This window comes from Haliaeetus albicilla, chromosome 24 (assembly GCF_947461875.1).
Source record: "Haliaeetus albicilla chromosome 24, bHalAlb1.1, whole genome shotgun sequence".
NCBI lineage: Eukaryota > Metazoa > Chordata > Aves > Accipitriformes > Accipitridae > Haliaeetus > Haliaeetus albicilla.
Window position 1 is genome coordinate 23,132,708 of NC_091506.1, and position 14,359 is coordinate 23,147,066.

Sequence of the window (14,359 nt, forward strand, 5' to 3'; positions counted from 1 at the left end):
TCCATAAGCGTAACTTCGACCTGGTTGGTCATGGGATGCCTCCCCAGTACAAACCCCTCTACATTGACATTAAATTGAGGGGAAGGCGTTTGTGGTCAAGGTGTTTTGTCTGGCTTGTTAGATTTGTTGGAATTTTGAACAATTCCCCTAGACAGGCTCTTTGTCAAAAGCTTGGTGGTTCATCTCTTGCTGCAGTTTTAGCCTCATAAAAACCATAACTGTGCTATCTTATGAACCCTCCCAGAAAAACTGGTTTTGATAATCCCTTTATTTTCACTTCTACTCAGGCTTTGATATTTTTCTGCTGTGCTAACGGGATTAGTACTGATTAACACTCAGATCACTCTTGCTTGCTTATACAAAAAACACAGAGGAAGATAGCCATCTCTTAACTTAGCAGTCAATATTGCAAATAAGACTGACAGCTGCCACAAGTCATTAAATGTGGCCAAAAATGAAGAAAAACAGGAAAATCTAATGCCTTTTGCATATGGCAAAGTCTCTAATAAAATAACCGTGAACACGGTATATACCCAGTATATATGGACAGAAAGAGACAGATGGATTTTTGCTTAGAATAACTTCAGGGCAAAGTAGTACTAGCAAAGCCAAGAACAAACAGAAAATCCTACTTAAAATGCCTGTAATTTCCCTCAGATAGGCACTATCACAATAAAGAGCGCTTTGTTGATTTTCTTAAAAACAAATTGAACCCAATTCTGTATTGGCCTACAGTGTGATATGAAAGCTATTAAGTAAATCCTCTAGAGCATTCCCCCTGCCAATGTGTGTTTATACAAGACTGCTCTCTGGTCTTTGAGATGGCATCCCATCTCAAAAATGTTTCCCTAGAGCTGCAGTGTTCAAATGCATTTCAAGAAAATAGTGACTCTTGACTAGAATTGTATGTAAGCATAACTCTGTACTTGCATGATAATTAATAGCTGTGATATAAAGCAAGTAGGTATTCATCAAATCTGAAGACCAGTTTTGCTTAATATATTCTGATCTACTTGAAATTTTTAAGGATGTTACTTAAAGTGGTTTTAAATTTATTTTTATAAAATTAAATTTCAGTTAATTTAATCTTTTCTGATTTATTCCAACAATTCATTGATGTTATATATGAATATTCTTTGTAAGAAATATCTTTAACTTAGATAAGTATAATATGTCCCATGTATATACATGCATTATATGGGACTAAGAATATTTCAAATTTATAGTGGAAATATTAAGTGATCACAATATTTTTACAAACTTAAACATTCCAAAAGACAGTATAGAGTTTCATTAATAAAAATCCATTCTACCTTGCAGAAATTGATCTCACAGATGTGCACAGATTGTAACAGTAAATATAAATATTTCTCACTGCTACCCTGTATTTCTTGAAACTCTGTTCTACACCAGAGAGCTACATTGATATCTAAACAATGTATTAGGATCTAGCTTTGTACATCTTGGGAAAAAGTTTGGAAAATGTTCTAAATTAATGTTTTGGTAAAGCAAACTAACGTAGCAGCTCTTATAATGATGAGTTGTCTTACTAGCCTCCAAAGGCTTTGAAATTGATATTCCCAGCAGAGCAGCAGCAGGATCTGTAACCATCTAGCTACTGAACTTATAGGTATTACTCAACCTGACTTGCTCAAAATAATCTAAATAACATGCTCTAATCAATAATTTAGAGAGACCACTTTCCAGGGTGAAAAGACTCTTTGTAACCTTCATATTTTCATCTTGTTTTCTGTGTGAAACAGGTATAGTCTTAAGATCACACATCAATTGTGAAAATAGTTTCTTGGCATCTTCAAACAGATTATTCTCAAAATACTGATTAAGCCCCAGGAGATGAGAAAACAGCATAACCACGCCTTGCCTTGCTGAACTCCTCCTTCAGTGGAAAAGCAAACAGCGTCTCTTCCATAAGACAGAAAAGTTGTTGATACAAAGGTGTTTATATACAGTGCGGGTGTCTTTGTACAACATACTTGTAAAATGGTTTGACATGAACATAGGCATATCACAAAAGACTTGATTCATAAAAATCTGTTTTATTTAAAAAAACCCAGTAAACTATCGTGCCCATTACTGTTGCTATTCCATTGAAGAATAGGAAATATAACAACAGTGACAAGTGAAGAGACAGGAACAAACTCTCCCTACTTGGAAAGGTCTTCTAATAAGGGAGAAGACGACTGCTAGTATCCTCTCTCCTATATAGTATAGCAAAATCCATGGGAGAGGAAGGAGAAAATAACCTAGTAACCCTGCCTGCATCAGATGAGGGAGGAGCCAAGGGACTGCACCATCTCATCACAGATTGATTCAACAGATGAAAGGGTTCTGTAATTGTATGAACTCAGAGTCTTTTTAAGGGGATTACGATGCTGAGAAATTCCACAATCTCTTCCATTACATTTTGGGATGTAGGAAATTTTAAAAAATACATGATGAAATTATTAAAAAACAAACAAACAAAAGAAACATTTAAAAGTTAAAGGTTGATAACTGAGATTATATGCAATATACAAATAGAATTATTTTTATTCTGAAACTAATTTATGTTTTGGTTTTGTTGTTCGCTTTTTTTTTTCCTTAAGTAGTCTCTACTGGTCTGTGATTGTTTTGACATAGCTCAGGAGATTATGAGACAAGCACAACTTATATTAATAGTAACCATTATACCATCCTGCACTTCTGTGCAGATTCCAATATCACATAGGTATGCCAGTTGTCTATTACCAAGGCAAACCATAAAATTACAATTTTTAAACCAGTGCAGTGTGTAAATATTATTTCCCGCTTACACATTAGAGATGGGGTGAATAAAGCTTGATTTCCACAGGTGCTCACCACTGTAAACTCAATGTGAAAGCACTGGGTCCTCCAGCAACTCAAAGTCACTGGAATTCAGATTGACTAGCCTAAAACCAGCCAAAAAACCTGAGAGAGACAGAATCAAAAATGCAGCCAGCCTAATCCTCCATGATCGGCTTTAGCAATCAAATCATTCCTCCCATGTACTGATGGCCATGACGGGACTCCACAGTTTTCACATCTTTCTGTAAACCTACTTATCATGTAATTGTATATGGAGTAAGTGCTGAAACGTCCAAAATTCTATTAGAAACCATAAAACTCAGCTTTAACTGCATTAAGATTTTCTTCTAATATTTTTATGTAGACTAAGAATTTCAAAGTCTGGGACAAATAAATTCAGCTCTTCCTTGACTATAGCTCAAAAATGTGTAATAGAAATGGTAAATTTTTCTCTTGAGAAAAATAAAGCACTAAATACTTTTGACATATTCACATCTTGGAACAGTTGGTTGCCATATTCTGCTTTTTATTCTGTGGAAAGAACTATCAATCCACAATGAACAATACTATCTTTAAAATCAAGAGACCCTCATGCACATCCTTTTTGCAATTATGATTTAAGCTATCGTGGCAAATGCATGGAAGAACAACCATCAGGAAATGATTCCTGACATTGTTTCCTGACAGAGAAATCTTGCCTGTCCTTATGGTTTACAGCTTAGGAGTCAGAATCATTCAGGGTATCAACATTCATTAGATCTAAGAAGCTTATGAATCGTCACTCTTTTCCAAGAGAGAAGTTTAAAGTCACTTTCCACAGCCACCATTTACTACTGTGGTATCTGGTAGAGACTAATGGACTGTTTTCTTAAATAGTTTTGTCATATACCCATGCAACCAAAATGCTGTTCAATCAGATTTCCCCTTCATTGAATAAATATTTCAAAAGTTTCAATTTGTTTTTGCAATGTTCATTGGACAATTATCTGCCTTACTGCATAAATATGCAACCAGGCAATTTTCTCATGCTTACTAGATTTATTTCTGTTTAACTGTAGAAAGGAACTCTCCACAAATCCACTTTCATCATGCCTTTTCTTACAGAAAGGCACATATTCACACACAGTCCCACTACTCTTGTTCCTCTTCCTTGTTGATCCTGTGTTTCATCCACAAAAAGAACTGAGGCAACCTAATTCAGTATTCTTTTACAGAAGCAATTTAATATGGTATAATCACTGGGACGCAGTATCTTGCTAACTGAAAGAGATTTCTTTGTTTTTCTATAGATCATCTCTCCCTTATAAAAAAAAAATAAATCAGCCTCACATGCAAGCTATTCACTGACAAAAGGCAGAGAAGACATGTATAATCTCATTAAAATTACTACACCAAATAACAAAGCAAATAACAGGTATGTAATTTCTCAAGTCAGTTGCACTGCACAAGACCAAACAGAAACTCTCCATAATTCTCAACTATTTGAAGTTAAAATTAAGTTTAGTTGGGTTTAACAAACTCATTGATAAACCCTCCAGTCTGTGAGTGATTTCTACTTTTTGTTATGGAAAAAAAGCTATTTTCAGTAATAAGCATGCCAATTGTAGGCATGCCCTGTTGAAACGTGAAATGTTTTCATGATAACAAATACTTGTTTATTGCATAAAACCCATAACATGAATTTAAAAACATGGCAATGTTTGAAAGACAGGGATGAAAAATTCCTATTGGATGAAAAAAATCAATCAGAAATCACATTTATGGGTACAGATACCCACTGAACTCACATATTCAACAATATGGTAGTTCTCATTCTAATGAAATGAAACCAAAACAACAAAAAAGGATGATGGAAGTATCCTCAAATATAACAGAGGATATAACAGTGGTGAAGACTAGTGGCTTGATCCAAAATCCATTGAAGCCAATCAAGCACCAATATTCAACTTCAGCCTGATTTTGGATCAAGGTTCTAGGTCTTTTTAATGAAGCAAATGGACATATGAGTATGAAAGCCTAAACAGAGAATAAAATAATTGAAAGAGCTCACTCTCTACATATTTGTATGCACATACATATACCCACAAAACACAGGCTATAATTTCAGTTTCTAACAATTTTATTTATTGCAGCATAGCTAAAATCTCTTAAGTTAAAAAAGGAAAAAGATAACTAGTGTCTACTACCAAAGATATACATAGTATTGAAATTATGACTATACTGTAAGTCATCACTTCACTTAGAAGAACAAATCAGAGTATGTAACACAGACTATGAACTAAAAAAAAATTAAATATACATATATAGTTGCTACTATCCCCAGAAGTACTTTCTGAATAGTGGGCATGGTGTTCAGATATGAATTCTTGTAAATGACAGGAATCACATTTAACACTGAAAGACAAGGTTATTAGCCATGGTAGCCTGTATTACATGGGTATGCCAGTTGTGTATTACCAAGGCAAACCATAAAATAAAAACATACCAAACTTTCCCTGGCTTTTCTTTGGCTAAAAAATCACACCACCACTCCTTTCCAGTCTTTAGCTATATTAATCAGTTGATAAATCTTAAGACACATCAGTGGTTTTGTGAGATATCAGTATTCTTGTCCACTAAGGGTTCTTTTATTATATTGGTAATAGTATTTCACAACAACCTCTTTTGCAAGAATTGGGAACTATATCTTGAGTTACAAAACAATAAAAGAGCATCAAGGACACACTGTATCTGAATTACATAGCTCTAGACCGAATTTTGCAGGGCTTCACTCAATTTCATTCATCAAGGCAGTAATACAGGTACACTTGAGCACAAAATACACAGAAAGCTGTCATTACACGGAGACCAGTTTCTTTTCTTTTCTTTCTAAGCCTATTGTATGAAGGGGAAGAAGCAAAGGGGAAGAGAAAAAGGAAAACTAAGTGGTTTACTCCTAGCACAAGTCAATCATTTTTTTTAAAAAACACTTACAATTTTTCCTCTGTCTTCACTCTCCTTTAAAAGTATACATAGCAATCTACAATGGTTTAAATGCTTTCAAATAGTGGTTGCTTAATAGAACAAGGGTAAAAAACAAACAGAAATTAAACACTAACTATGAAAGAGGAGCTTTTCAAAATGTTTGAAGTTTCAGTATTACTAGTTCTGGAAGCCCACTGTGACCTGGGCTTTATATGCATCATTCACGCATCTTTGCATGCACTAGTCAGAGCAGGAAATAAAGGCAGTGCTTACCTGCTTCAGACAGGTCTCTAAGGGAGCTGCTCAGTGCACTTCTTTTCAGCCCCTCCCCAGTAGCATAGCTGTCATCCAGGCAAGCTCTGTTCAGTGTCCCATTGCCAGAATCTTTTTTCAGGCTGGAGCATTGAGACATGCTTGGACGCACCACACCCTTCTGTTTTTCTAGCTCAGCTGAAACAAAGAGAACAATTTTGCAATTATTGACTATAATGAAGGATGTTATAGTCTAATACTAACATCACAGTTTCTGTATGTGATCATGTATTACTGTGAAGAATAGAAAAAGAGTTCATCTTGGCACTGTTAAATGCCAGAGAGGAACTTCACCCCTGTACTAACAGCTTTATATTACAGCATAGAGGATGAAAAGCTATTACTCTTTTAGAAATACAGAAGATAAAATTCCATGTTTAAACACCCATGTAACCTCCAGCAAAATATATCTATTTGTATTATGGCTACCTAATTGAGAGAATACAGGAATATCAACATGGAAATAAAGAAAAATTCAGTGACACTTATTTGAAGGGCTGTCATTGAGAATTTCAGAGTGATGTAAATCATCCCTAAAATTCTTACTGCAATTTATACTACAAATTACAAACCCACCTCTATTCTGTCCATTGCTATTTGCACTTTGTCTGGGCTAAATTTCCACTGCAGCTACACTGCAGTAAATAACAGTCAATGAACTCAGCTAGGCCTTAAGATATCATTGGGTTTTTCCTCTTTCTAGAATCAAAGCCATGGAAAAACCCCACATTATCTTGAACTTTTAAAGAGTTCTAATGGGTTATACACATACTCAAGATTTTCTTATTTTGATTATCTTGAAAATGCTGTGTTGTATGTACCTTTGTACTTACACTCTATTCTGTGCTTTTCCATTTCTTGAACCTCTGCAATTGACTCCCTCAAATCATCTGTAAACTTCTTCCTGTCCTGAGGATTTGGTGCATTGAAATTTATTAGTACTTTGATATCTGCTCCTGGAACAGCTGACGTGAGCCGAATGCCATTGGGATAATCTAGAAGAAAGAGTCAAGAAAAACTAAGCTCTGATTATTCCAATTACTTTTCTTTTAAAAAACAAACAAACAAAGAAACAAACAAAAACCCCCAAACCCTAAAGGCTTTTTACTAATATTATCATATAGGGGACAAAGTCAGAGAAATAAAAGTCTAAAGGCACAGAATTAGAATGAAAATCCCTAGGACTGCTTAACTGTCAAGATATCAAATAAATATTGAAAGGTAGTCTTTATGCAGCTGTTACCCTTAAGGTACAATGTATAACATAAAAGAAAAAACCCAGAAAAAAACCAAAAAAATGAAGCAGATAATTTTTGTTGCATGGAACAGATCCCATTACCTACCTTACTCAATTGTGACCAAAGTTTTGCTGAGTAAAGACTACTTGAATACGACTCAAGTACTAGAAACTATCTTCTACTTTTAACTTAATGTTTGCAGGAAGACAAACACACTAGCATGTACAGCTTTTAGTATTTCCTATTAAGTTGTGTTCCCTGGACATTCTACTTTCCTTTTAAAAAAAAAAAAAGTTTAAATTATCTGTGAAATTACATATTGATGTCCACACCCCCCACCTCGGCCTTTTGGCCCATATTATGGACATCTTCACAATAAAAGGCAGATTCTTCAGCAAACTGTCTTTGCCTCTCTTCTAGCTGCACATCTGAGAATGCAATTTTTTACAGCTGGTCAAAAATATCTCCTAGTTGAGATAGAAGGTTCATTTACAGAGAGATAGCTTATAATGAAGATAAGTTCTGTTGCAGAAAACAGAATCAGCTTTTGCTTGAAGCACAGACCTGTAGAAACAGGGTGTCAGAACAAACTCAAGATGTGCATTCTAATTCATAATGTTTACTTTTACTCAACTGCCTGACCTTATTGGTTTCCTAAAGCTCTCAAATATTTACTTAAGTATTCAACCTGAAGTTTAAGTGCTCCCACATACTAAAAATTCATTCCCGCAAGAACCAGCAGATGTAAGGTAGTCTCTTCCCTCAAAGCCATTAGGTTTCAACAAGACTTAAAATATTGAGAAACAAGTGCAGATGCTATGCTTTTTAAAAAGGATATCTTAACTTCCAAATCAGAGTCGAAACCAAAAGTGAAGCAAGTCCATTTACCATTCTCGGGTGAAAAAAGGTGCCAACTACTGCAAGCCTCAAAGGGTACAGAGGGGAAGGAAGGATAAGAATTTGGGGCTTCTGCCAGGGTCTAAAATCAACATCTTGCACAGAAGCAATGTATGGTTGATCTGCTTCTCCTGACCGCATGACAATTGCATCTACCTTCAATCAAGTAAGACAGCCACCTCAAGTTGTCTGCAGTTGCTGTCGTTCAGAATACAGCCAAATGGCCAAAAGCGCAGAGGAGTCTGGTGCTAGCAAGCTAACAGGTGGAGAGCATGGCGTAACACCATGTACAGTTTTGAACACTGAAATTGGATATGCAGCAAACAGCTCTAGAAAATGTACCGGGGGGGGGGGGGGGGGGGAGATGTTTACGAAACCAAACAAGGAAACTTAGTAACCCCAGAGGCACATGGGCTACCTTCACATATGAATAAAGAATGAATCTCCACATAATAAACAAACAAAAACATTTTATTACCAGAGATACTTCTCTACATCATATTGATTAAGCATCAGCAAACATGTAAGTATTTACTGGTTTCAGATACACTCTCTCTAAAGTCATCTGCTCACCCTTTATATTTTGTTAGTGATTTTGACTGAAAATGTAAGATATACTTCCCTTATCGCCTATTTATTTACTAGAGATATATGACATTATTTTCCCTTTTGGAGTTCATACATCCCTCAACGTAATTGACTTCTGTCATTAGAAGTCAATTCTTCTATCATCAACACCAGTCGTGTTGTTCAACCTCACCAGTAGCCAAACCAATATTTTTGTTGCTTCTGCTTTAGTGACATGAAATTTTATTCACTTGAAACCAGCTGATTGTGACAGCTGCTACTCACAAATTTACTGAATGGCATGATGGCTCTGGCCAAAATACCCCAAAGCTTGCTGGGGACAGGGGAAAGACTACTTCTCTCTCCCAACTGGAAAATACTGCATTCCACCTAAGAGGTACCAATACTAGAAGTACAATCAGCTCACTGATTCACTGTAGCGAATTCACCTTAGGAGTCCAACTATCTCTACTAAAGTGTCTCAGTTAATATGCTTCCAGTTCACTGGGAGGAATCCAACCCTTCACTCCTAGTTTCACTATAGGTATTTTCAAGTTTACTTGTGTGCTGGGTTTGTGTGGCAAGGTTTTGGTAGCAGAGGGGCTACAGGGGTGGCTTCTGTGAGAAGTTGCTAGAAGCTTCCCCTATGTCCAACAGAGCCAATGCCAGCTGGCTCCAAGATGGACCCACCGCTAGCCAAGACCAAGCCCATCAGCAACGGTGGTAGCACCTCTGGGATAACATATTTAAGAAGGGAAAAAAGTTCCTGTGGAACAGAAACTGCAGCCAGAGAGAGGAGTGAGAACATGTGAGAGAAACAACCCTGCAGACCCCCAGGTCAGTGAAGAAGGACGGGGAGAAGGTGCTCCAGGCGCCGGAGCAGAGATTCCCCTGCAGCCCGTGGGGAAGACCACGGTGAGGCAGGGTGTCCCCCTGCAGCCCAGGGCAGTCCACGGTGGAGCAGCTCTCCACCTGCAGCCCGGGGAGGACTCCATGCTGGAGCAGGGGGATGCCTGAAGGAGGCTGTGACCCCGTGGGAAGCCCGTGCTGGAGCAGGCTCCTGGCAGGACCTGTGGCCCGTGGAAAGAGGAGCCCATGCTGGAGCAGGTTCGCTGGAAGGACTTGTGACCCCGTGGGGGACCCATGCTGGAGCAGTCTGTGCCAGAAGGACTGCAGCCTGCAGAAAGGACCCATGCCAGGGAAGTTCATAAAGAACTGCAGCCTGTGGGAAGGACTCATGTTGGAGAAGTTCACAGTGGACTGTCTCCCGTGGGAGGGACCCAACACTGGAGCAAGGGAAGAGTGAGGAGCCTTCCCTCTGAGGAGGAAGGAGCAGCAGAGACAACGTGTGATGAACTGACTCCAACCCCATTTCCCATCACCCTGCGCTGCTGGGGGAGGGGGGATGTAGAGAATTCAGAAGTGAAGCTCTGCCCAGTAAGAAGGGAGGGGTGGGGGGAAGGTGTTTTAAGATTTGGGTTTATTTCTCTTTACCCTACTCTGGTTTGACTGGCAATAAATTAATTTTCCCCAAGTGGAGTCTGTTTTGCCCATGATGGTAACTGGTGAGTGATCTCTCCCTGTCTTTGTCTCAACTCATGAGCCTTTCATTATGTTTTCTCTCCCCTGTCCAGCTGAGGAGGGGGAGCGATAGAGCGGCTTTGGTGAGCACCTGGCATCCAGCCAGCGTCAACTCACCTCAACGTGAATAATAAAGTGTTTCTACTTAGCATGCTTATAAGATTTTTTTTTTTTTTTTTAATCTAACTTGACATCACAGGAATTATACATTCTCCTATTTTTAGTAGAATCCATGATAGAAATATTCGGCTTTCCTCTCTAAAAAATGAATTTTATATCACATAATGTGTGCACAAGAGAGAGAGAGAGAAGGAATGCGTATGCATATAAATAATCTGCGGGCTACATTGCTGCTATAAACTCCACAAAATCTTCCCTTTTGAAATCTCCAGATGCTTTGACTCAGTAACAGCGACTTCTTTTGAGATGAGCATTGGAGCACATTCTCAAGGACAAGCAAAAACTAAGAGTCTTCCACAACAGAAAAGCACAGAAACTGCTGGATGTCACACTGAACTCTAATTTATTTATCATGCAGGTCAAGGTTTGGTTTACAAACCATGAAGTCAGGTCCAATAGACTGTCTCCCTATGTACCATACAAACAACTGTGCTCTGCTACATTGTTACTGATGCTGTCTCGGGGCTTAAAATCAGGACATTAGCAAACTATTTGCTTTTTGTTGGATTTTTGTCTGCTAAGACTAAGCTTGACAAGCATTAAAGATAAAACAAATATTGGATTGATGCAGATTACGACTGACCTAAACAAAAGGTATCAGAAAATATAAACTTTAATCCAGACTCTCTGCTTTGTATTTATATTTGAATGAGTAGACATAACCTAGGCACAAAGTGAAGATATAAATCAGGAAAATAAACTAAATATTGCTTTGAATTACACATATCATTATAAGTAATTATTTATTATCATATATTCAGTTCCAGCTAACTGTACCATTGACTCAGCAACGGATATATTTGTTTCTTTACAAGTATTCACAAACAACACATTTGGCTAGATTTGGCTTCTGACTACACCGAAACAAATCTAACAGCAGTCTTGCTGTTTCTTATGCTAACACCATCTTGCTTTAAACTTCAGGGGTAAGTTAAATTCAGAGCAATTTTATCCCTAAATTCAGAATCAAGCCCTGTCCATCCCTTTCACTCAGACAATTTTTAATTTATTTTACTTATAAATAAAATGGTCATCTAAAAAGAGAGGAAAGACTTACACTGGTTCTCAAAAAGAAGAACTTGCATTCCATAGAGGGAAAACGACTGTCGAAAACTGTATGTAACTGAGTTCTTCTTCTTTTGAAAAATCTTGGTCACCTGAAAGTTATCAAATAAACAAAGTGAAATATCCCTTTAACCATACGTGTTTGTGGAAAATTATTGTTCTTAAGAATTAGCACATGAGACAATATTTCATGTCAAAGAAAACTATAATCTGCCAGAAAATAGGAACTTGTAATTTTTTCCTTTTTTTTTTTAATGCATCTGATGTGTTTACTCTACTACTACTGAAGAAACAAAGCTAGCTTTGAAGCATTGGTATCTCTTAACCAGAAGGTTTAGTATTTTATCCAGACGCAAAGCATGTGTTCTCTATTCTCCAGAATGCTACTCCTTGAAAGAAAGAAAGAAAGAAAGAAAGAAAAAACCCCTGCATCCTTATTGTGCACTGTACAAGCTAGCAAAAATGTAAATATATTTAAATTATCCTTTTAAAAAAACTTAGCTGCTACCACACTTTCCTCTTACAGTCCTACTGCAGGCAGCACACACCTATGGACCTCTCCACACAAGTTCAATTCTAAGCCCTTATTCTCACGTGCTGTGACCTTCCAAACCTGCTTCACTTCTGTGCACCTTTGAATACTGTCTTACACTACCTCATTCAATGATGCCCTGTTTTCCCTGATTTGTACAGCACCTACCTCAATAAAAGCTCTGAGTCTGTGGAAACCTTTACTTTTTGCTACAATAGAAATAACATACTACTACTTACCATCAATTTGGGGGTTGTCTGAAGTGTGAATGCGACCACTCTTCCTCTTTATAACCAAGAGGTTTTTTTTTTTACTAGTTCTTTCTAATTTTACTTTTGGCAATGGCTTTTTACTAGAACTGACAAATTTGGTCTATATTACTCCCAACACAGTTTGATAAAATTACTGACATCTGAGTAAGTAATAAAAAGCGACAGAAAACTTGCAACCTGAAGATGACAATGTACCATCATTTTACACCCAAGCTCACATTTACCACAAGGAGGTTACACTCACAATCAAAAGGACTAATTTTTTTTATTTTATTTACTTCCTCGTTTTAAGGGCTGAAGGTATGTAAAAATTACACAGAATAAAATTGTGCATCTGAAGTGTGCCTTTTTCGTAACAAAACATGAAATACTTAGTTGAGTTCTTAGTTCCCAGGTAACAGCCAAATACATTCCAAATAGAGTGCAACAAATTTTCCTATTTTTAAGGGTAAATCAACCAAATAATTCCAAGCTATCACTAGTTTTGTATGTCTGTTTTTCAAAAGACTGGGTCAAGTTAAACATACACTAAAAAGTAAAGTCAACTGTAAAATGTCTTTCAACATATCCCATTCCTGTTTCAGTGAATAAACATATATGGTTCATAGAACATCTGGGGAATACAAAGTAGCATGCAATTTTGTTTTTCCACAAGTAACTTAAATTCATTATTCACGGAATAAAGAATGTCTCCATTTACCCATTAGGGAAATGGGTAAACTGGAGGTAATTTTTGTTCTTTATAGTAAAAGCTATTGCATCAAAGTACTTTCTTACAATAGAGTGTAGTAATCAATAAAAGGCTTCAGCTTAAAAGCAAATTATATATAATGAAGAAAATTAAGAAAATTTAAATCTTAATCATCCCAAGATCGTTGGAGTACAGAGTAACAGGTAATAGATATTTATTTTTAGGAATGCTCATGCACTTAATTGCCACTGATTTCATAGAGATAGGCATTTCTGAAAACATCACTAAAAGTCTATCCACCTGAAAATACATACCACAAGAAGATCATTAAATAAAAATATTTCTCGCTGGTGCAATCCAAGCTTCTGAGGTTTATTTGGATCTGGCACTTCAAACAGCCTACAGTAGCAAACAAGCCTCCGGTGGGGTAGAGAGAGGACCTATGGTAACACAAAAGTTCATGGTTAATATCGCAATATTTAGCCAAGAAAGAGCATCTTTCATACCCAGAGTCTTTTTTTGAATATTTCAAATATTTTTACCTCTAAGTCCATTAGACTTTTTCATCAAAGGACCAACAACAGAAAAATAAAGTTTTATATGCCACAAACTTGCATGACATTCAAACTTCATCAAAGTTCTTCTATAAAATATTCTCTAACAGCTTGCATTCCTGTATATGGATGCCAATGAAAGTCTTACTGGGGATAGAGTTTTACTTTGTGAAACGATAAAACCTTGAAAGAATTTAAGATTAAGCAAGTGGGAGGTCAAAGCAAAGGATGTTTGCTTTCCTGAGCATTTTTACATATTTTTATTAGAAGAAAGGATGCAAAGCAACTCTAGCTTTTGTGAGACGAATACGCTGATGTTGTAGATTACTTTTTGTCAGCCACTGAGTTAATTCAATTTGTTCATTCCCCAATGCCAAGGAAATGGTGACATCAGGAAAAAGTAAATGCATTTTCAGTCTGGCTTATTTTCTCATGCTGGCAAGAAAGCCAAGAATAATTTTCCATTTTCTTATTTGAAATGTCTGCTGAAGCTATCTCCGAAGCTGCTGTTTTCAACCTAGTGAGACTTAATTTCTTTCAAATGCAAATGATGTATCTTGCCAACAATACTAAAAGAAATCCTTTAAACTTTTAAAATTTGAAGTAGAGAATATTCTTTGGTAACTAGACATATATTTCATTTATATATTATATTTCTTTATAATTCCTGATTCTGCATG

The 14,359-nt window shown here is 36.8% G+C and overlaps 1 protein-coding gene across 17 annotated transcripts in view; it reads right to left on the reverse strand.

The window, feature by feature from the left end:
• IQSEC1 (IQ motif and Sec7 domain ArfGEF 1) overlaps positions 1–14,359 on the reverse strand; it is a 357,476-nt gene that overhangs the window by 7,499 nt on the left and 335,618 nt on the right. For 13 of the 17 annotated variants that reach the window (XM_069769828.1, XM_069769830.1, XM_069769831.1 and 10 more), the window contains 4 exons: positions 13,440–13,565; positions 11,623–11,722; positions 6,924–7,097; positions 6,064–6,240 (listed from right to left, as the gene is read on the reverse strand). In XM_069769828.1, coding sequence (XP_069625929.1) covers positions 6,064–6,240; positions 6,924–7,097; positions 11,623–11,722; positions 13,440–13,565 — 577 coding nt within the window. The remainder of the gene's footprint in view (positions 1–6,063; positions 6,241–6,923; positions 7,098–11,622; positions 11,723–13,439; positions 13,566–14,359) is intronic. The other 4 variants (XM_069769832.1, XM_069769829.1, XM_069769840.1 and 1 more) reach the window with 1 other exon arrangement.